A 24658-nucleotide genomic window follows, 5' to 3' on the forward strand; every position below is an offset into this window, starting at 1 on the left:
CCTCTCTTCTCTCTCTCTCTCTCTCCCTCTCTCTCTCTCTCTCTCTCTCTCTCTCTCTCTCCTCTCTCTCTCTCCCTCTCTCTCTTCTTCTCTCTCTCTCTCTCTCTCTCTCTCTCTCTCTCTCTCTCTCTCTCTCTCCCCCTCTCTCTCTCTCTCTCTCTCTCTCTCTCTCTCTCTCTCTCTCTCTCTCTCTCTCTCCCCCTCTTCTCTGCTCTCTCTCACTCTCCTTCCATGTTCAAGGGTGAAAGTAGACAGAGGTGTTTCCGGGGAAAGTACAGACTGGGTTATGTTGAAGAGAGTCCAAAATGAAGCATGCATCTCCTATTAAGGACCTTTCACACAGCTGGTGCTCAATAAATGCTGGTCAAATTGACTGGTACTCTTTACCCATCCTAACACAATCAGCATGGAGTATTATGGGAAGCCTCTTCTTTCCCAGAGGCAAAAAGCAAGTTCCTTTGAAAGGGAAACTCCACAGGCAGGCTTGCTTAGCATTACCTCTGGCTGTAACATCATGCTTGTCCACAGAAACAAGCTGTTATGATTGGGCAGGATGACATCTTTCTTTCTAGGGATGCCCTCCCTGTACAAAGGAGCAAGAAGGCTCCTTTTACAAAAGGTCCACTAAGGCCGCAATTTGTATTAAACAACTGTAAGCAAACAAAGTATGGCTATAAAAGCTTTGCAAGTCAAAGATAATGGCTTTCCTGGGTAAACTGATTCTCCTTTATAATCATCATTATTTACACTCCCCTGAGACTGCTTACTGCTCCAATAAATTCTGGATAGAAATAACATGACAACTTCAGCAAGCCTCTTGGAGGGGAAAAAAACAAAGAAGGAAGGAAGGAAAGAGAACACAACTAACTGCTAGGAAATGTTTCATTTCAGGCTAAGGTCTCCGATGGCAAAGAAATTTCACAACTAAACAAAAAATGGAATAGGAAAGAGTATGTACACACATGTGTATACACACACACCCACACATATACACACACACCCTTCTTTAACTTTAGGCTCACTTTCAAATGTTACCAAACCAACTGAGTGTAAACCTACACCAGCCTTCTTCAAAATTTCCTGTGGGTTAAGCTAGCCTAAAGAAATGCTTTGGTAATAGTATCACTAGAGTTTTGATGATCTGTTTTATATACACACACACAGTAGCAACAGAGCTGTTACTTTAGGTGGAGAGTTTTATTTAATCTGATCTTGGATAATATGACAGTCTATCAGGGCAATATGAAAGTTCAGCAACTTCTCACTTCTGGTCCGAGCTGGCAGTATGGGACCGAGCAAAGAGAACCGGATTTATAATCATCAAATATTGGTACTCATCTGACCAATCTTGAGGATCTGGACTCAATGGATGGTGTCTAATATCCCGTCAAGCTTTAAATCTGTGATAACAGCCCAAGCTGACACTGCAGCAGAGTGGGAAAGGCACTGGATTTGTCAGAGAACCCAAGTCTTTAGGACTAAGAACTGTGTGACCTTGGACAAGTCAACTCATGGATGGAGAGCTCAGTTTCCTCAACTATAAAACTGGCTAGATGGCCTTTAAGGTACCTTCCTGCCAGCTCTAAATCAATGATCTCATGATCCTAACTGATGAGCTCTGTTATAGGGCTGGGAACTGTTCCACTGGTATGAAACAAGGATGCCCTGTTCCCTTTAGCTATGAGACTTGGCCTTTCTATGCTCAAACTTCAGGGTCATCAGTCAAGCCAAACGTGTTTTTTATTTAGAAGGAGGTTTCCTTTCACTCTGTCAACCACCTTTCAGATTCCAGCTAGTTTAAACCACAATGGTTTGGAATCCTAGCAGGAGTTTCGAGGATTACAGTACTGAAAAAGGTTATTGAAAAACATTTTTAAAGACACAAAAGAAACTCATACAGTAGCAGCCACAAGCTGTTCCCCTAAAAGGGGGAGGTAAAAAGCTTAAGTCTTGTCAACCCTGGTTCACTATTAAATCCAGACCTTCCCTAGGCCTCCCCCCTTCACTTGATAGGAATTTAACTAGAAATATGATATCTGTCACTCAAGTATGCGATTACCACTGGACATGACTTTCATGAATCTTTAAAGCTCTTTCAGAGAGAAAAAAAAGCTCTCCTATGATGTAACATCAATGCTTCTGGAGGGTTTGCCTTTAATTCAAAACTAAATACTTTAAATTTTTTAAATTGCAAGCTGAAACTGCAAGGCCAAAAAACACCAAATGTCTGGAATAGCTGCACAGCTGATTACTCAAAGTTTAATCTATTCACCTTGTGAATTTAGAAATAAGGCAAATTTCCCTCCAGTCTGATCAAAGAAAGAAACCATCTGCTCCTAGGAGAGCCAAGTTCATCTCATGGCCCCAATACAGTGAAGACCCATGCTGAGAAAGGACAGAACAAAAAATTGCTTTAACACAACTAAAATTCCCAAGGACCTGGGTCTACTCCGCTCTACCCCACTTACTCCACTCCTACCTATATACAGGATATCTGGAAACCTCATATACACAGATGACCAGTAAGCTCTCAGAATACTACCAATCATGTTATGAAATTCAGAAATGTGAGAATTAGAATCCTGACATTTCATTTGGGCATTTATCCATGGCAGCAGCCACAGCCATACAGTGGAGCCCACTCTGAAAAGCAAGTTCATATGTTGTATGTGGAGGACAAAGCTTTGTGGTGTCATGGTATACCACAACTTCAAGGCAAGACAACATTCCCAAAGCCGATCAAGGCAGATGAAAGCCATGTGCTACCAATTTAACTGGAGTATTCCACAGACCATGGCTCCTTATTAAATGCTTTACATTCACATAGGCCCTTTTATCTTCCAACATTTCAAGATTATTACAAGCTAAAAATAGTACAAACAGAACTTCAGAGTTCTGGGCATCATAAAAGTGGGGGAGAAGGGGGCAATTTGGTTTGGGTTTTTTTTTTTTTCAAATACAGCATTAAGTTGTTGGGTTTTTACCTCATCTCAAAAGGGTCATGGGAGCCTGCCTAACCAAAATGGAGGGGAGCAGGGCAGAAGATGGTAAAGCTGCCGACTTCTAAGTCTCATTTAAAAACTTTTCCTGAAAACACACACACACACACACAGAGCAATTGTTTCTTGGGACACTGACCAATACACATAATATCAGCACCCACGATCAAAGGAATGAAGGCCTAAACTAAGACATCTAAACTATCCAAATGCAGAGTTTTTAAAAAATTCACATTTTACTCTTGCCTAACTCCAGACTCCTTTCAGGAAGGCACAGGTCCATAAGCACCAAAGATATCACAGGAAGGGGGTGGGGACATCTTAAGAAAGCAGAAAGGTTTGGCCCAAGGAATAGACAAAGCACACGGGGCATAACCAGCCTAGTTATTCTAGCTGTCCTTAAGGGAGTTTCAAGTCCATGATGAAATGTCAACTGTCTTCCAACTCCCTGTAGCTCATGTGCCTCCCAAAATTAACATGGAAAGTGTCTGCAAGTGACTTTGAAGCATGAAAGTGGGCCCAGATTCTCAGAAAAAAGACGTCACACACAACCCCAACAAGAGTGAGGTAGGCCCTAGTTACTCAGATTGACAAGGCAGTTTGGAAATCATCTAGTTCTTGTCTTCTTCTCCCTCCCTACTCATTTTCATCTTTACTTTGCTGAAAGTTGGGGGAGAGGGGGAGAAGAAGTGGAGATAAAAAAAGAAAAAGTTTGCTAACTCTGGTAAACCTAAGAGATGGATATAGTTTAAAACAAATGGCTTAAAGTTGTAGACTTTTCTATAAACTGTATCAGCTATCGTGGATAACAAAGAATTAGACAGACACACTACCCACTTTTTTGAGGCTACAGATAAATACAAATTAATTTAAGGAGAAAACACAACAATGAATGCAAAAAAATCAATGAAGTTATGGAATAATCGCGATCCTATGAGGGAGGCAGAACAAATAGTATTATTCCCATTATACAACATCCGGGAACAAGAATTTTTTTTTGGGGGGGGGAGTTAGGCAATGGGCTTAAGTGACTTGCCCAGGGTCACTCAGCTAGTAAATCTGAGGCCAGATTTGACCTCAGGTCCTCCTGAATCCAGGGCCAATGCTCTATCCACTGCACCACCTAGCTGCCCCAGGAACGAGCATTTATTAAGCACCTACCATGTGTCAGGCACTATGTTAAGCACTTTAAAAATACTATTTGATAATATTTCTCAGATGAAGAAATGTGCAATTACACTATTAAGTTCCAGGATTGAGGACATGGAGTTTGACCTTGTTATAAAGTATAATCTCCATCTGCTTGAGTCCAAGGCATTAATCTATACAACGTTCTGTTGTACAGTGGAAAGCATATTCTACTAAGTACCATCTATACCAATCTCTACCTTCTGTCCCTGAGCTCTAAAATTGGTTATATAGTAAGTATCAGTCTATTTGACCTAAACCAATTCTCTCAACCTATGGCTCTCTCCTCTTGGAACACTCAAAATACTCTGAACTAAGTTAAATTAGACTCAGTTAAATTGGTTTTGACATTTTTTAGATATAAAAAAGGGGTGCTGCCAAAATTAATCCATCAAACACTCAGGAAATGTTCTGTCTCAGGCACACTCACCCATTAATACCCATCTCTAATTCACTAACCAAATGTCTGAGGATCACACCCATTCCTTCCCAGAGCTGATGGCTATCTTTTCAAAGTTATTCTTTTTGGCAAGTAGTCCTACATATACCAGAGAACAGAAATAGCTTGCTGCATATTTGATTCATTATCAGCTTAAGTGTCTATCTCAGTTGGCTCAATTGGTACACGAAGCTTTAGTCAAGAGGATTGCAGTCAAGCAAATGTCTCCAAGTTTGTCTAGCAAGAGCTTGTCCAAATCGGGGCTATTTAATTACAGTAGCAGGTGTATGACTGCCACCCTTACACACAGAGGTATAACATCTCAATTTATCATGGTTATCCTATGGTTAAGTATTTACTTACACAAGGCACAAAGCTTTCCAAGGCTGAATTAATTTTTATCCTTGTTCAATTTAAGCTGCCCAGAAGCACCAGTGCCCTCTACAAAATTATCTTGTATTCATTTTGGTATATATTTATTTACATATGTATTTCTCATCTTCCCTAATTAAGTTCTGTGAGGACAGTGACAGTTTCATTTTTTTGTCTCTGTGTCCCCAGTGCCTAGTACCTAGATGGCGATTAATAAATGTTTATTCTTAAAAATGTCTTAATATTTCTTTTTAAAGAAATAGGCTCTAATTTTACACACACACACACACACACACACACACACACACACACACACACACACACACCCCTTACTGTACATACTGTAAAATAAAGCAGACACTATAAGATAAATATACAGCCCAAGCCAAACCGGATAACAACGTGCAAATTTAACGGGGCCTGGCTTTGAAATTCTGAACGGTTCAGTTACTAGAAATATTAGAACACTTAAATATTAGAACATTTAAAGTATTTTTTGTTGGGTAGTGGGGAGGGAACAGAAATAGTCTCTAAGACACCTACCTCCCCAACTTCTGTCCCTTACCAAAAAAAAAAAATTAACCACAGAAATCATTCTGGTTTTAAGGAGATAGCATACACCTCATCTAAAGTATGGAGGCATTTAAAAAAGAAAAAAGCACGCGTGCATTATCTATTAAAGCCCTTCCAGGATTCATGGTACCTAAGAACTGCTGCTCATGATGTTTTCAGTGTTCACTGGCCTTGCTTCCTCTTCATGTGTGGTGAAGCTTGACAGGCCTACAAAATTAGTATTGAAAATCCAGACTAGAGCTTTTCTCAAGAGAGTGTCCATTAGATATTAGCTATGAAGAACCCCACCTAACTCTCTCTAGTGTGGGGGAAGAAGGAGGAGGTCTAACATACTCCCCTTGTAAAATGCAGTCTAGTTTTCCCATTACATAATACACGCCTGCACAAGAGCCTCACCATCCCCCAACGCTCATTAGCCAGTTCCTCTGGGTAAATGCAGTGGTGAAAACCTCACTCTACCTTAAGCCTGAGCACTAGATAAGAGATCTAACAAGATTCTTACCTAGAGCTATCCCTACTAGCTCTCCTACTGGTTCATCAGTTCAATCCCTATGCAGCTAAACTCTAGATCAGTGCAATATGCAGAATAGACAGGGAAAAAAAAATTACAGGAGAGAAAACAACTGGGGGGGGAGGGGAAAGGGACAGGAAGGGACCCCAGACCCAAATGATCCCTGATCAGAAGTACATAATCTTCAGACTAAGGGAGTTATGAAACCAAGCCAGACAGTCAGGGCCACTATGAAAGAACTTTTGAAGGGATGAGTTAAAAGCAACATAGAGAGGACCAACTTAGAGCCGTTCAGTTACTAAACGAAGATCTTTGATGAGGTCAAGGCAACATGGAGAAGTGCACAGAGAATCAGGAATCAGGAAGCCCTAGACTCAAGTCTCACCTCTGACAAATCCTGGCTGTATGACCCTGGGCAATTGCGGAGGGCTTTAGGCTTGGAAACAGTTGCTGACCAGCACTGACAAAGAGTTTTTAGCTAGGAGGCACAGTGGACACACTGGGCCTGGGGTCAGGAAGGCATCAGACTCTTACCAACTCTGTGACCCTGGAAAAGTCACTTAACCTCCACTTCCCTCAGTTTCCTCAACTGCAAATGTTGTTCAGTTGTGACCAACTCTTTGCCACCTATTTAGAGTTTTCTTGACAAAGATAGTGAGGTGGTTTATCATTTCCTTTTCCAGTGCACTTCAAAGATAAGGAAACTGAGACAAAAAGGGTTAAGTAACTTGCCCAGGGTCACATAACTAGTGCCTGAGATCATCTTTGAACTCAGGTCTTCCGGATTCCAGCCAATGCTCAATCTACCGCACCACCTAGCTGCCCTCGACTTCAAAATAGTGATGATAATAAAGGCCCCTTCTTCCCAGAGTTGTGGTGAGGATCAAATGGGATAATATTTGTAAAGTGCTTAGCACAGGGCCTGGCACATAGCAGTCATTTAATAAATGCTTGCTCCCCTTCTACAGCATGGACCACCCCCCCCAAAAAAAATTCCTGCCTACGTAGGAAATTACGAGAGGGAGCAGAAGGAGGCAGAAGAGAGACAGGCATTTAACAAGTAAGTATGATACTAGGGAGAATATAATAGGGGTAGAGAGGCAAGATACAGCTAAAAATCATCTAGGAAAATCTGAGGAATCTGAGCTCTTGTGAGATAAAGGAAAAACAAGCATAAAACCTCTAAATGGCCAGAAAGAAGAAAATCTCTTCCCAATATGCCAATATTATTATATATGAATGTGATTACAAATGAAACAATATCCAATGCAAGGATTTAGCACCTTTCACCCAATGGAAAGAGAGAGGAAAAAACACACTAACAATTGTTGCTGTAGGTAGCCATCTCTAATGGAGAAAGCAATGAAAATGGAATTTAAGGACCTAGCCCTGCATCCCAGGTCTGACCTCAAGTTAGGTCTGTGACTCTGGAGGAATGGCTTCACCTCCCTGGCTTTCCTCATCTGTAAAGGAGAAAACAGACCAGATAAGTCTCAGAGAGCACTCCAGAAGCTTCCTGTTATCTCCAGGATCAAATATTTTTAAAATCCTGTTTGGCTTTTAAAGCCCTTCATCACCCGGCCCCTTCTTACCTTTCCAGTCTTCTTACACCTTCCTTGTCCTCCTCTACACACACACACACACACACACACACACACACACACAAAACTCACTCTCTCTCTCTCTCTCTCTCTCTCTCTCTCTCTCTCTCTCTCTCTCTCTCTCTCTCTCTTCCTCCTCCCCTCCCTCCCTCTCCTCCTTCTCCTCTCTGATCCAGTAACAATCCACCTCTCCTACTCAGTGAATTCTCCCGGGCCTGTTCTCCAAGCCTGGAAACAGGTCCCATCTAAAATCCCACCTTCTGCAAGAAGTCTTTCAGATACAGCGCTTCCCTGATGCTATCTTTTTGTTTCTACATAGCTGTCTGAACATTGTCTCTCCTTTAGCCTGGGAGCTCCTAGAAAGCCGGGACTGTTTGTTTGTCTTCCTTGGATACCCCATTGATTTAGCAGCTTAGCTCCTAGCCTGGCTAAGGCCTGAGGTAGGCCTTAAAGGAAAAGATAAGGAAGTGGAAGTCAAAAGCCAGCACTCATCCCATGCGTATCATGGTCTCTTAATTCAACCCAAAACTTAGTGACTGAAAGGAGCAATCAGCTGAGAAGAAAGAGCTCTAGATTAAAAACAAAAAAACAAACTTCAGGCTGATATAAATCTCTCTCCTTCACTAAGACAAAGACACACCAGGCTTCCACACAAACCTCATCCTAAAGCTGACCTTTGTAACCCCTATCTTCACCTTTAAGAGTGTTCTGGGGAGTTCATTTTAACCTGATTTCCCCCAAATAAGAATGGGAAAGGGTGAATGAAGAGGTAGACATCGGGATTTGAGACCTAGACCCAGTTCCCAGAGTTCTGGCCTAAGATTAAAACTGACCCAGAGGGTTGTTCCAATTGAGAAAGTCCAGGGTCAAGCAAAATCTCAAGACTTTTAAAATGAGGAGACTTATTTCTGTGGGACCTTAGACTCAGTTTACTCAGCTGCAAAATGAGAGATGAGGATAGGTGATTATGAAACTCATTTCCAGATTTAAATTCTATGAGGCTAACCTACGACCTCCCAAACCCACTGTAGAACAAACCCTACCCCTTGTGCTAATGGGTTTTGGGAATTGGGGAGAGATGCCTGGAAAATCTTGATTGGAAGTCTAAGGCCAGATTGGCAGTGGTCAGCTCAGAGAGCTAAAACCTTCTCTTTTCCCCGAGGGAAATGTGGTCTTGAGGCAATAAGCGCCTGACTGCATGTTCTCAATTCAAGGCACCTCCCAAATTTGAGCAGCTGGCTAACTTCTTCTTGGACAGGGGTCAGCAAATGCCAGCACACATACCAGAAGGTGGCAGACTCTCTATCCTATCACCACCTCTGATACAACAGAAACAGCTTGGAAACCTGGAGGAGCCGAATCATTCTTCTACCTTTCCACTTAGGTAGGAGAAAAACCAAAGAAAATTTTTGGTGAAGATACCAAAACCAGAACTAGGATTCTACAAAGGCTTTGTTAAACAACTGAGCTAGCAAGCAAGCTATTATCAAGGCAGTTTCCTTCATCACAATCTAAGCCAGAGTGTTCTGTGAAGTTCGGATTCTGTCAAAGGGCTGCACTCTGAGGACCTAGAGGGCCACAGGTCCTCACCCCTGGACTAGAGCTCCCAAACAACTTAGCACAGAGCCTGACACATAGTAGACGATTATTAAATGCTTGCTGACTGATTTGACCTCTCTGGGCTTCAATTTCCTCTTCTGCAAAATGAACTAAATCTTTAAGACTTTTTTTTTCCTTTCAGTTCAAAAATGTTAAAAGAGTCAAACCATAGTTTCTCCTTCATCAAGGGGTAGGGCTCTTAAAAGTTAATATAGAAAAGTGGTAAGAAAGGCAAGAAGGCTGAAATGTATCTGTGACTCTGGAGGAGGGGGAGGAATGAATATATCTTACACCTTCACACCTCTTCTACTAAGCCACTCAGCAGATCCTGCTCCCACCTCAGGGACATTAGGCCAGGCCAGTGAAATTGGGGCCTCTAAAATGGGGCTCTTTGGCAACTGTGTGCTAGTATGATAAGGGAAATGTTGAAATACAGTTACAAAAATATTAAAAATAAGCCAGGGTTAATGGACCCCAGATTAATAACCCTAGGTGTAGATATTCCCTCCTCCAACACAAATCAAGGACTCACAACTATAATACTCACTCTTGGAGAACTGCCTTGGCGGATAAAGAGATTCTATCACCAGCCCACGGTCAAACAAGACTTGCAGATGCCAGAGACAGGTCTTGAATCCAGGTCTTAACTCCATGGCACTACACCTCACTGCTTACACACCCCTTAGTAGGCAGTCTTCATGAGTTATTTTAAGATAAAACAATTAAATCACCAGATGGTTAGCATTTCTGAACTTGGGCTACTCTACGAGTATCAGCCAAGCTATGACCAATATGCCTTTTACAACCTGGCAGGGTCTGCCTGAATTTATACTACACTAGCATATCAGGGAAACCAGGTTCACCTCCCTGTCCCAATGAGGCAATTCAATGAAGGCTTTTGTGGCATGCCCACACAAAATACATTTTCCCTTTTCTGAAGTGGGTTTTTCTAGTTTTCAGTGGACTGAACGGAAGAGATCTTACAAAGTCTTAAAACTGTAGAATTTACTGGATGGCAGAAGATGTTTCAGAATCTCCTGGGATGTTATAATCTAAAGAGAGAGGCAAGACAAAATACACAACACACACAAGCAAAAAAACAACAACAACAACAACATGGAAACAAGGGCAATGCTAATTATACTTTACAGTGATATATCAGTGCTGGGTACCTAGCCTAGAGGCTAGAGAGGGTCACATGAGGAGCTGGCAATTTGCTTGACTAGAGGAGCAGTAAAATGAGGGCAGGGAGGGCAAGTAGAAAATGGAAGAGCTGTTTGGGGGAAACGCAATAAGAAATTCATAGTTTATTTCTGCTCATTTTAGAAGAGACTATTAACCACAAAAGCCAGGCTCTTCACCATTTAAACACACATTATGCTTCCTAACTATGATAAAGTGGACCCTCAATCAATCAATAAGCATTTAAGCAACTACTAAGATCAAGACAACTGTTTTCAAAAGCTGTGAATTTCAGAAGCAAATGACCAATATTTCTGCTCCACCAAAAGCAACCCACCCCAGCATCCAAGGCACACCACAAGAACTTTTATCTCAGAGACCATCAACCTCAACAAACACCTGAATGACCATTCTTATAGAACCAAATGTCCCCCCACCCCACACTGCACTACAAGCTACTTACTTTGTACAAACTAAGTTTAACAGACTGGCTGGTGCTAAATAAAGCTTGACTTCTACAGAGCACTGCTATTAGTATCAGGATTAGAACTATGCAGCTAAGAAATTCTAAGGTTTCATAGTCTGAACTGTCAATAACTAAGGTGACTTTAAGCAGATCTTCCAAACACTTTTTATTTCAGGAAAAAAAATTTGCCCATTTTATTCTGTAGGAACTATAAATAAGGTAGTGCATAAAACAAAATGTAAATTCACCTTGTGTTACTGACTCTCCCTCATTCTTTACTCAAGTAAGTAGGTCAACAGTCCAGCTCATACAGGTCAAGGGCAAACCACAGCCTGGATATGGATTTTTCTCTTTTTAAAAGTCTTATTTAAGAGCATATGGGGAAAAGAAAACCTGTCTTATTTCATATGTAAAAACATAGTTAGTTCTATTCTACTGCTCCAAAAGATCTTTCTGGAGGTAGAAAACCGAAATAACCTTTAGGATAGGGTATACACCAGAGTTAACACTGATGTTATTCCTGAAACACTAGGAAGAGAGTTAACCCAGGCCTACCAATGCAGCAGTTACTGGTTTAACATACTTTGGGGAGTGTAACTTTGACAGTCTCACAAAGTAACAACTCCTTTTGGCTATGTAAGCTAGGGAAAGACTATTGGGACTTAGAAGTCAATTATTAGCCTAGTGTAACAAGGCAGGCCTAGGTAATAACTTTCATCAGGCTGAAGAGGTCTGAGTTTTAATATTACATCCTTCAGGCTTTTTCCAATTGCTTTCACTGGTTGCAAAACTTCATTTTCCTTTGATTTCAGTAATCCACTTTAGGCTTTTTCACATCCAAGTATTCACTAATCTCTCAGCAGACAGTGTAGACCTGACAGAAAGAACATACTTATTAGCAAGGGAAAAGGCCTAGCCTTAAGAGCTGTATAGTCACAAGCTCTCTGTGGCACAGTTTTCCCCATTTGGAAAATGGATGAAAGAAGTAAATACAGCCTGACAAGGCACAATGAAAGAAATGGACTTTAATGTCAAAATGCTTCTTCATTTAATCACAGGGTTGTATATGTGAATAGCTGCTTCACACCAATTAATGACTCCCTGGGCAAGTCACTTCAACTCTCTGAATCAGTTTCCTCACCTGTAAAATGGAGATGATGATAGTATTTCACAGTGTTGTTGTAAGGATCAAATGGTATAATGCAGGTAAAGTTTTTGCTGTATAAATATGAGCTGTTATTATTTCCAAGCGAGAAGGGGATCAAAGGGTTAGCTCTCAGGTGGACAGAATGAGAGAAAGCAACTAACAACAAAATCTAACTGCCCAAATCAAGAATTAGTTAATTTAGAAATTAACCAGGCACATTTTCCTTGAAGAAGGAAAAATTATCCTAGTATGACAGTGGCACTATTTAAAACTCATTCTGGTTATGAAGCATACAGAGTACAGGACGATATTTAAGGCAGGAGATACCAAGGTGGATGGTGGCAACCCTAACCCTTCTGGACTAGGAACTGTCCACCAGCAAACTCTACCAAGTAAGCTGAACGGCACAAACTGCCCAGACAGCAGAATATTCAACTCTTTGTCGTTGCTGCTGCTATTTTCCAAGCAGATGAGGGCATTGAGAAGCAAATCTTTCCTAGCTTAAAGATACTGCATCGGGAGTTATGCCCAGTACAATTAAAACCGTGTGGCTTTGGATTACAATGCACTTGATAAGCTTCTCAAGGTTGTCTTTAAATACAAACTATTACAAACCGTTTCCCCAAAGGTGTCCACCAACAACTGTCACCCCAAACTCGTGCAGTCATTGGGCCAAGCAGTTGAACCAACGAGCAAACTGGCAGATGGCAAAAAGCCAATTTTGTTGTGGTACCCAGGCCCACCAACGCGAAAAACCTTTCAGTTTTGTTCCAAAAGGAGGGGAGTGTTAGGGTCAAAAGGAAAAACAAGGTATCGTCCGATTCAAGCACACAGAATAATTTAAATGTGACAAGACAGCACCCACTGATTGAAAGTCTTTGAAAAAGGGCCCCTTCTCTACCAGCCCAAACATAAGCACACCCCAGAGACAAAGTCTGTAACCCAACTAAGACAAAAATTTCATTGGGCGGAAGTTTCCATTCTTTTTTTTTTTAAACAAACCGGTAATGGACAGAACTACCATAATAAGTACAATCCATCAGGGGGCCTGGGATGGAAAGAAGTAATCCAGTTCTGCAGGAAGGAGGAGTCTCTTCCTCTCCCCCCCCCCCACTGGACAGTGCGAGAAAGGTCCACGACGTTCCCTTTCAGAACAGAGGCTCTCAAGGTGCTCTCACCTGGTGGGGAGCACACTAGGTTGCACCGGGTTTCGGAGAGGATGGAAGAAGTGCAGTCCCCCACACTGCCCCCCAACACACGCCCACGCCGCGCGAGGCAGCAGCACCCGTACACAACAGCAGCAGCAGCAGCCGTCACCGCCCCTTGGCCGCCCGTACCTCCATTCCGCTCTCGTCTCCCCCCCACCCCGCTCCCAGTCCAGCCCCCGACGCTCCTGGAACCTCCCGCCTCACTTTTTAACGTCACAGGGAAGGAGGGAGGGAAAGATTCCACCCAAGCCCTTCCCTTTGTGACGTCACAATGACAACAGAACGCGGCCCAGGCCCAGAGTGTTCACGATCCGGGAGGGGGGAGGGAGGGAGTTGGGGGGAGGGGGACGGGGAGGCAAGGTGGGGGAGTGAGGGGGGGCACCCGCACTGACGTTTCGCCGGCTTTAACCTGTTGCTCGCTAGCATGTTAGTACGACGGTCTAGGGACTGAGCAGCGAGCGAGGTCCGGCGGCCGCCCGCAGCCCAAAGGCAGGGGCAACCGCCACGGCCGCCATGCTCGAATCTGCGTGCGTGTCGGTTACTCGCTGCAGTTGTGCGTGAGCGCGGCCCCCTCCCCCAATCCGCATCCGCCCCCCTCCCCCACCCTCGACCCCTCCTCCCCACGAGAAACCGTGCACGCGGCGGCGCACTCGCACGCCGTCAAATCATCGGCTCCCAGCTTCCACTCCCTTTCCCCCCCCCACCCACCCCCGGCCTTCCACCCGGGAAAGAGCCGGAGCCTCCCCACGAGCCAGAAATCTGCCCCCTATGGGCAGTACAGAAAACCGTCCCCCTCTAGAGCCACACGCCCCCTCCCCTCCCCTCCTCTCCCCTCCCGACCCACACACACACTATCCCACGGAGGAACACGGGAAGCCCAGGAGATCTGAGTACGCAGAGGGGGGCACACAAGAGCATTAACTCCTACTCGGCCACTAGTTTATTGAAAAGCTGTCTGGACGGCACAAGACTTAAGGTTGCTACATTGTTCACAGTTAAACAAAAAAAAAGAAAACACCCAATGGAGCTCAGCGGAGGGTGGTTGGGTTCTTTTTCCTCCTTACCGTCTAAGTTCTCCCCAATTTAATTTGCTTTGCAAAATGCATCCGAGGCGAGCAGTAACCGAGGATGGCTTGAGACGTTTCCCAGACAAGGTTGAGTCTCCAAGCAATTTTATACAGCAAGAGTTTTAAACTAGTCTTCTCCATTCTACCCAGTCCTCTGCAATGCGGATGTATTTTTTATTCGTAAATTCTTTAGAGAACAGCTTTAAGTTGTACTTGATTATTCAACCTCGTACTCCCTGCATAGTTAAGAGTTTAAGATGTCTAACTCTATACAGAAGTCATTTTTGGCTTTTCCATGAAATGAAGTCCCTTTTTAAAAAGGTAATGTCCCGAAGGTCACCCCACACACACACAGAAAAAAGGAAAAAAGAAAATGGAAACGCGAATTTGGCGTCTCAAGTCAAAAACTTTCTTATAACCCTGCATCACTTGGAATGCTGATGTGGTCTTTTAAAAATGGGTTCTCTCATTTTAAGCATGCAGATAAATCACCAATCGCTCGAGTGCATATTTGGCTAATCCCTTGGTCTCCCTTCTTCCCTCCCTCCCCCCCAACTTTATAAAAAAAAGCCACCACACACAAAAACAAAAACACTCCTCATGCCAATCAAAATGTAGCTGTACCAACAAAATATTTAACTATTCCCACACGTCTAAATCTTTGAAGATTACCCAATTACGAGAAGCCCAGTTAAAACAGTGAAATTATTTATAGTTACATACATCCATACGCACACACTTACAAGCATTAAGTCTTACATATTTTCCCCTAAAACTGGAAATCATGAATTTTTAAACAAAACTAATCCATTGCCCCATTATTAAAGTCAATCCCAACAAATGCATTCACCGTAACATGATTCCCAACTGGTTTCTATTTGCGAACCAGATAAGCAAAACGACCACATACATTAAATTTGATGTGGCAGTCCTAGGAACAAGATCGCCATAATCGGACACTAGATTTCAACTTAAAGGGCTTACAACACAGTATACAGTTTTTTAAAAATAATGATAAAATGGTTCATTTTGTATGCAAAGTGCAATAGACAAATCCGCTTGAGAATGCAGTTTAGTTACATTACTGCAACCCCCTCAAGCTCCACCGAAATGCTTTGCCTTTCATCTAAAACTAGATTATGATTGTGTCATTTGAGGTCAATTTATTCACTTGGGGTATCTCTACACCAATGTGTTTTTGTAACCAGACTGGACAGACAAGACTTAGCTTGAAAAATCCCTCTCTCAAAATAGAAAGAAACAGCCTTATCGGACCCTGTATTTAAAACCTTTCAGCAGCAGAATTATCTATAAACTTGACATTCACAGCCATTGCTTAAAACTGCAAGTCAAAGGATGTGTTGTTAAGAACACTTACGTATTTCTTCTGAATGATATTCCTCTTGGGTCTTTCCTTGCTCATTCTGAGATCCAAATGCTGATTGCAAAAGGGGACAATTGCTTCATGAATTTAAGCCGTCAGAAATTTGCAAAAAAATATCCTGGTGGTTTTTATTGTTGTTGGTGATGGTTGTAATCCGACTTTTCTTCCTCTTCCTCCAAAGCCAGATTCGCCTCTAAATAAATCCGAAATTGGGAAGAAAAAAAAAGCCAAAGACGAAGCAGACAAAAAAATTCACTTTAGTAAAACACTCATAATGGAAAATTTCCCCCGAAACACACATACACAAAAAAAAAACCGACGCCCTTCACTCCCCCTTTTTTCCTCCAAAAACTACATCAGCAAAACGTGAAGGTCCTTAGTGTCTGATCTGTAGTTACATCTTGGAAAAGGAAAGGGAAAGATAAATAAAAATGTTGGAAGTCACGTTTATGCTGCAGCAGCAGTGAGACCAGAAGAGTCAACTCCAGCAGCGGCGGCGGCAGAGGCAGCAGCAGCCCCACAGCAAGGGCTGCACCGCGTCTCTTTTTTCCAAGCACCCTAACCAATGAGAGTCGGTCTCCAGCCCAACTTTAAATGGACTCTGCTTTTATACAAGTTAGGGATCCTCAGGCAATTGCCCATCGGCACCCCAGACGAAAACTTCTTCAGCAAGTCTACAGAACACACGCCATCCACGGCGCTGAAACCCGCCGGAGGAATATAGAAGAGACCCCCGGTACCGTAGCCAAGAGGTCGCGGGAACTCTAAAAGTAGCTTCCAGACAACCTGCCAAGCGCTTCTCCGGCCCCCAACCCAGGTGTGTAATTGAAAGATACTCCCTCGCTCACTGCATGGCACGCTCTGTCGCTCCACCTCCCCCCCTCCCCTCCCCTTCCCTCCCCTCCCCTTCCCTAGCTTGTCTCTAGCGCTGCAAAGCTCACGCTAGAGCCGCTGCCACGGCTCTTGCATCTACCTGCAGCCGGGCAGCCCACAGCGCGTGCACTGAGCCCCCCGCCCCAGGGGAGAGCCGCTTGTTACCGGGGCGCATTAGAATCGTCCCCTTGATCTCCTGGAAGTTGTAGTCCCCCGACTACAAAATGGCTATGGCCGTGGGGGTAGAGAACTACAACTCCCAGCTTGCTCCGCGCGCCACCACCACACTCCGTCTCTCTCGCCCTCCCTTCCCCCTTCTCTCCTCTTTCCCCCCCCTTTCCCCTCCCCGCAACCCTTGCCAACAAACGCTTGGACGTGTCCCGCGTGCGACAGCGCCCGAGGCTGGCTCCCGATTGGCCCGAAGAGCGTGTGGTCCGCGAGCGAGGAACTCCCCACTCTCCATTCCAACCCCCACCCCTTTCCTCCTCTCTCACGCGATGGCTTCCCCCCCCCACTCCATCCCCGCCGCCCTACCCCCACCCCGGGCGCGAGTCGCCGCCTGTAGAACTCGAGGAATCGTGCTGCGCGGCCCGGCGCACCTGGCCTGCTGCCGGGGAGGGGCGGAGGGCTAGGAAGGGCTCTCCCCTCTCTCCTTGGAAAGAACCGCAGAGGGTGGGGGGTACTGGTAGCCCGTACGGGGTGGGGGGGGGAGGGAACTGGGCCAGGCACCGGGAGGAATCCTCGCTGCAAACTAGTTGATCGGCGGCGCCTGCTGCTACGCTGCAAGCCGGTGTCACTCCAGGACACCGTGCATGGCTTATTTGTGCAGAACTTGCTTAGAATCTGTCTCCAGGGTAGCCTAAGGTCACCTCTGCCTTCTCACATACCCCGACCGTCACCACAGCCCCGCACCCTGCCTTGCTTCACACACACACACACACACACACACACACACACACACACAAAACACACACCCCACGGCCTGCAAATGCAAGCACGGCGCCGCCGAGCTCCCAGGCAATAGTGTTGTAATAATAACCCCATTTAAATCCGGTCTCCCGGCTCGTGCACGTTGCACGGGGAGAGGGACATCCCCGGCGTTTCCCAATGTCATTTCATTGAAGGTGATAAGGCTTCCCCCTGGAGACTGGAGGGTGAATGATGGGGAAGAGGCTTTAGGGAGTTGGGGCAAAGTAAAAATGCTTGTGACTATGGACTCCCGGCTTAAAAGGGCTGACGTGTATTTGTGCTGTTAATTGGCCCGTTCGTTTCTGGTCTGTGCATGAAACGAAAGCACCCAAGCAAGCAGTTAATGGGAACATGGAGAGCCAACAAACCTGGCCGCGAAAACAGCACAAGGCATGCCCCGCACACCTCCAGCAAGGAGGATCTTCACAGACGGCTACCCGCTTGCCTCTTGCATCTTCAGCAGCTACTAAATGAGGAGCGGGCCCTGGGTTACGAGCCACATTTAGACTTCTTTAACAAGTTTGTCAAGGACCAGATGTCGATACTGCATTGTTTAACTTTGTTGTAGCTTCAGTCTTGCATGAGCAATATTTTAAAATCTCTAAGGCGGAGAAGAAAAAAAAAACCCAAACTCTAGGGAAAAATGTTTTCTACGTAGTAAATGAGAGGTGTTAACGTGTTCTCATATTTGTTCCCAAATTTCACGTTTTTTCCTCCAATTTCAATATTGACTTTAAAAGATGGACGGTTTAGGGGCCTTGGGAATCTCTGAAAGATTAAATTAGGATTTTTATAATTTTAAAGATTTTTTTTTTGGTTTAGAAGTTTAAAAAAAAGATACGTTAACCAGACATATTATTATATTTACGTTTCCACACAATTTTTGATGACTTTTAGAAAATATTCTTCATTTAACCCTAATACTTCCCCTAATCTATGATCTCACTCCTATGAGTATTGCATCCATTTATCAGATGATAACCTTTCTATGCCTTCTCTGCAATTCTTGTTCCTACTCCCATAGGTCCTCCACATCTTTACATTTTGTGGGTAGTAATGCAGCATTCAGGCAGTCCATTTGTCATTCCTTAGTCTCGACATATGACTAACCCACCTCCTTTTCTGACCATACATTTTCTCCATGTTACGCTGCTGCTACTTCTTGGATCTAGGTCATCACTGGAAATAATCTGCAGATTGATCACCTGCTGGAGGTTGTTCTGGTGGATGATGGAATGTTTGGCCACAATAGCCCTAATATATTAAGCCTTTTTGTGATTGTGAAATACATTTTAAAGGTTTGGAAGCATAGGATTTAAAGCTGGACACTGATCTTGGGGATTGCCTGGTTCAACTCCCCATCCTTTTTACAGATTAGGAAATTAAGGCCCATCAGAGTCCTGTTAATTTCAGAGAAAAGTAAATCCTAGAACTTGTGTGTGTGTTGTTGTTGTTAATTGTGATCACTGTATTTCAATAAAGTTGGTTTCCTTTGTAATCCTATGTATTTTATTTTATGACTTTAAAAATACCGTGAGAAGGAATATAAGTAGCCTTCACCAGGCTACCAAATGGGTCCCTGAGACAAAAAAGTTTTAAGAGCAGGTAAGTCCCAGGAATGGCAGGATGACTTAAATTCAGATCTTCCTGACTCCAAACCCAGAATGTTAGCCCTCTGAACATTGCCTTTTGTTTTCACATTGAACTCTTGTTAATGATCAAATATTGGAAGGGGGCCTGGGATGGTAATGTGGAAGTGCAGGCTCCAATTTAATATCATCATTACTGTTAAGACCCAGTTTTCTAAAATGCTTCAAGGTTGTGTCGGTTATTACCGACACTCTTATAAAAATTCAGTTTAATTCAACAAGCTTTCATTGAGCACAGTCAAGGCACTAACCATATAAAGATTGGAAATGACATCACCCCTGTCCTCACAAAGCACTTTACATACATTATCTCATTTGAGTCCCAAACAACACATAAGGTAAGTACTCCAGATGTCATTATCCCTGTTTTGCAGAAGAGGAAACTGAGACTGATATTGAACAACTTATCCAAGGTCACACAGCCAGTAAGTATCTGAGGTACTAGCACACTAGTCTTCTTGAGGAATTTTGAGTCTGTTAGACTTTTATATTGCCATTGTTTCTAGAAAGACAGCATCAGTTGACTGCCTTCAATTGCAATCTATTACCAAATCCTATCATTTCTACCAACAAAACATCTCTTGTATATGGCCTGTTCTCTCCTCTGACACAGCTGCTATCCTAGTACAGGTCCTCATCTCCTCACACCTGCCCTATTTATTGTAATAACCTCCTGGCTGTTCTCCCTGACTTGTCCCTTCCCATTCCAATCCATTCTCCCCTCGGCTACCAAAGTCATCTTCCTAAAGTGTAGATCTGACCATGTCATCCATTCATTAAACTCCTGTGACTCCCTATTACTTCCAGGATCAAATATAAAATCCTGTTTGGCTTTTAAAACACTTCACAACCTGGCCCCTTCCTACTTTTCCAGTCTTCTTATACTTAATTCCCGTCCAGGTACTCTATAATCCATTGGCATAGCCTTCTGGCTGTACCTTAAACAAGACACTCTATATCCCTACTCCTTCGATTTCCACTGGTGTTCCCTGTGCCTGGAATGCTCTCCATCCTCACCTCCTCCTGACTTCCTCACCTTCCTTCAAGTATCAAATCAGCTCCAGTCCTACCTTCCTCAAGAGGCAGGCTGCATTAATGCTAGTGTCTTTCTTCTCAGATGCCTGCAGTTTGATAGATAGATAGATAGATAGATAGATAGATAGATAGATAGATAGATAGATAGATAGATAGATAGATGTGAATATTATGTATATACACATATACATATATCATGTGTGTAGTTGTCAGTGTTTTATATATATACGTTATATATCTTGTATAGTCACATGTTATATATATATATGTTGTCTTGTATTCAGTTGTGTGTTATATGTATGTGTGTTTATCTTGTGTGTACATGGCTGTTTGTATGTTATATATGTACATATTGTGTGTATGTGGGTGTTTTCTTTCCATATGCATGCATATATGTATGTATAGTGCATAGTTGTTTTCAGGTTTTCTACATATAGCTTCTGTGTATGTAGGTGGTTGCATGTTATGTGTACATGCATATATATGCACCTATTGATATCTTGTATGTGCATAGTCATTTGCATGTTATATATGTACTATGTATGTGTGTATAGATAGCTTATGTGTACATCGTTGTTTTATGTCATATATAGCTATATATACATGCATATGCAGAGGTCTTATGTGTACCTAGATTATTTGTATGTTATATACATGTATATGGATTCTTGTATGTAGTTGTTTGCATGTTGTCTTCTCCATTAAATATGAGCTTCTTAAGAGCAGAGACTGTTTTTGTCTTTATTTGTATCAGGAGCATTTAGCACAGTATCTGGCACATAACAAGCACCTAATAAATTCTTCTTGACTTCACTTGGCTATAGATCAACTCACTATTCCTTGGAATTCCCAGCTATTCCTTCTCCTAGACACCTGTGCCTCCCCTTGTTAGAATGTATGTATGTATGTGTTGTCTCCCCTTGTTAGAAGGTGAGCTCCCTGAGGGCTAAAGGAACTTGAAAGAAGATCATCTAGAAAAGGAAAAACGAAGCTGGGTTTCCTGCTGTCCAATTTCTGGTCAGTTAGCTAACCCTGGACACCATCTACTGAACTCACTTACTTCTTGGCCACTGAAGTAATTTATTTGGTCTTATCTACATTGCTAACAACACCAGATTATAGCATATTAAAGCCCATCTTGATTGTTGGAAGCTGAGAATAGGGGAAGGAAGGAATTTAACTCATTTCCAAAAGATTTGGATTAGACTGGTTTTGTTTTTCCTTTCATAAACCCAGTCTGAAAAGGATAATAAAGTGGCCTCAAAGGCAACTAAAGCCTTTCCTGTTAATGAGGTAATTGTCTCCTGATTAACTTCCTTTCCTTGCCATCTTGGCAAGACCCACAACTTTCTTTTTCCTATCTCCCTTCTTTCTCATTCTCTCTCTTTCTTTCATACTCTGACATTGGCCTTTAGAATAGATGTGTTTTTTTTAAAACCATTTTCCTTTCCCTCTGGGGGATGGAGAAGGGAAATCCATTTAGTACTTTCTGGGTTTGTTTGTTTTTCTTTACATTTTTCTTCCTTTCTTTAGATCTGTTAGACAAATTAAAAGAGGGAAAGAATGGGTAAGAGGGACAATAAAAAAAATTAATGAAAACAAATACCACGTAGTCATGTTTAATTACATACTCTAGATCCAACTTCACATGGTGGGGGGAAAGAAGGAGAGAGAAATTAAATGATTAAAGTATAACCAGGAGGGGACAGCTAAAATTAATAAAAGATGAAAGTGTCCACTTCCCCCAAGATCTTTTTCTGTTATCTCATGTGAGTAGGAAGGGCAAGCTATGGTAAGTCCTACCAACTGGAAAGGTTTTGTGTCCTGGGGCCAGCCATGGTGGGAAGACCAGTCCACTAAACTCAAGAGAGGATCATCCCAGGAAAGTTGGCCAAAAGTAAATGAATATTTTTGTCCACACAGAAACTCCTGAAACCTTCTCTGAAAGGGGAGAGGGGTCGTTCACACTTAGGAAATCATAGACCCTTTGAAGTAATTAATCAAATTCAATAAAAATCTATGGAATTAAATTTTGAAACATTGAGGGGAGAAGAGTTGGTCAGGTATTGAGTTTTCTTTCTCTTTTTGGAGAGGTAAACACTGGTCTGGTCTCTTACCCCCACTCCAGCCATTCACATCAATCTCTTACAGGGGTGAGTTTTGAAGATGGTAAGAAAGGGGTGGGGAACCTGCAGCCTGGAGGCCACATGTGGCCCTCTAGGTCCTTGGGTGCAGCCTTTTGACTGAGTCCAAGTTTTACAGAACAAATCCTTTTATTAAGTGGATTTGTTCTGTGAAGCTTGGATTCAGTGAAAGGGCTACACTTAAGGACCTAAAGGGTTACATGTGGCCTCCAGGCCACAGGTTCCCCACCCCTGTCTTCCCATCTTAAGAACTCATTTTTTCCCAAGTTTTTTCTGACCAACCTCACTCCCCTCCCATTCATTGTACCCTTGTTTTACCTTCCCTTGGTAAGTGTGCACAGTTTGTGTTGCCTTGTCTTTGAGTTCCTAATAGTTCCCAAGTCCATGCACATGTGTCTTGTCTCTGACTAAGATGCATAAGGTCAGGGATAGCCCAATCCTTAAGCTTCTTTTTCTTTCCTCTTCTCCCATGAGGAATGACTCAGAAGTGCTTATTATAATTGGGGGGGTTTTTGTTGCTATTTTTCTTTCAGCAAGTGGATAACATTCTGCCGCTGACTATGTGTTCACTCCCAACCCCAGCCTGAAACACCCTGACCCCCATCCTCTGTAACTAGACAAATCCTATACATTACTGTACATCCCTTAAGACCCATTTCAAATGTTTTTGTTAAGCTTTAACTTCCCCCTTTCCTGTTTGCCTATAGTATTTATTACCCATGACACATGTTTTGGTCCTTAATGATATTCTGTTACATTATTTTTTAGTTGTCATATCTCTCTAGATCTTGTTTCTCCAATACTTTTGAAAGTTCTCTGAGGACAGGTAACACAGTCACATTCTTTGTACTCCCCAACCTAACCTTATTAAGCCCTGGGCATAAGGTAGACTTTAATAAATACTGGTTGAATTGATTAAGAATTATCTATGGAAAGCTCATTTAGCTTTCTATGTATTAGACCTATATATTACCAATTTCATGAAGACACTGCCTCCCTTCCACCCACTCAAGCTTAACACTAATAATTGGCATTTATATAGCCCTTTTTAAAGTATTAGTAAGTATTAATTAACACCTACTATGTGCCAGGCACTCTACTAAGTGCTGGGGATACAAAGAAAGGCAGAAGACAATCCATTTTCTCAAGGAGCTCACAGTCTAATGGGAGAGATAGCATGTGAACAACTATGTACAAACTATAAAAAAAAACAGGATAAATTGGAAATAATCAAGAGAGAAAAAGCTTTGGAATCAAGGGGGATTTGGAAAGACTTCCTATAGAAGGTGGAAGGGCAGAGCCAAGATGGTAGAGGGAGGCCAGGAAGTTGCTTGAGTTCTTCCCCAGTTTCCCTCAAAAATAACATTAAATCAAGCCTCTAAAGGGATTCTGGAGCGACAGAACCCACAAAAAAGATGGAGTGAAACAAATTTCCAGCTTAAGATAACTTAGAAGGACTTCAGGAAAGGTCTGTCTCACTTGGGTTAAAGGGGAGCGCAGACAGCATCAGGACAAATCAGCAGGAAGCTCTTAGCCACATCACACAGATCAGCATCCCAGGCCCCTCCGTCCTGGCTCAGCAGGCCAGCAGTGAGGCCTCAAGCACCAGTATAGAAGGCAAATCGTGATTTCCCGGGACCCCAGCACAACAGTGGGCAAGCTGCAAGCACCTGAGGCCCTGGCATGAAAAGCCAGTGACCAGGCCCCTGGCCCCCAGCATGAGAAGGTTGGCACAGTGCCCGCCCAGGAGCAGAGCTCAAAATGAGTAAGAAGCAAAAAAGAGCTTTGGCCATAGAGAGCTGCATGGGGACAGGGAAGATCAAAACCTATAGAAGATGGGATTTTATCTGGCACTTGAAGGAAGCCAGAGAAGCCAAGAGACAGAGATGAGGAGGGGGAGCATTCCAGGCATGAGAGAAAAGCAGTGAAAATGCTGGGAAATTGGAGAGGGAGTGTCTTGTGCAAGGAACAGCAAAGAGGCCAGTGTCATTGGCTCAACGTGAGGGAGGAGGGGTATAAGGTATAAAAAGACTGGAAAGGGAGGGCAGATTATAAAGGGCTTTGAGTAATGGAGGATTTTATATTTGATCCTAGAGGTGATAGGGAGCCATTGGAGTTTATTTGAATGTGGGTGTGACATGGTCAGACCTGCACTTTAGGAAAATCAATTTGACAGCTGAGTGGAAAATGGACTACGGTGGGAAGAGACCAACCATTAGACTATGACCATAGTTCAGGAATGAAGTGATGAG

The 24658-nt window shown here is 43.1% G+C and overlaps 1 protein-coding gene across 3 annotated transcripts in view; it reads right to left on the minus strand.

Annotated features, from left to right (window-relative positions):
- JARID2 (jumonji and AT-rich interaction domain containing 2) overlaps positions 1 to 16542 on the minus strand; it is a 334127-nt gene extending 317585 nt beyond the window's left edge. Inside the window, exon 1 of one of the 3 annotated variants that reach the window (XM_020986790.2) lies at positions 15731 to 16534. In XM_020986790.2, coding sequence (XP_020842449.1) covers positions 15731 to 15775 — 45 coding nt within the window. In that variant the 5' untranslated portion in view covers positions 15776 to 16534. Of the gene's footprint in view, positions 1 to 15730 lie in introns of all 3 variants that reach the window. The other 2 variants (XM_078153580.1, XM_020986791.2) reach the window with 2 other exon arrangements.
- Positions 16543 to 24658: the final 8116 nt, after the last annotated feature.

This window comes from Phascolarctos cinereus, unplaced genomic scaffold (assembly GCF_003287225.1).
Source record: "Phascolarctos cinereus isolate Bilbo 61053 unplaced genomic scaffold, phaCin_HiC Scaffold_4;HRSCAF=312, whole genome shotgun sequence".
In the NCBI taxonomy this organism is placed as follows: domain Eukaryota; kingdom Metazoa; phylum Chordata; class Mammalia; order Diprotodontia; family Phascolarctidae; genus Phascolarctos; species Phascolarctos cinereus.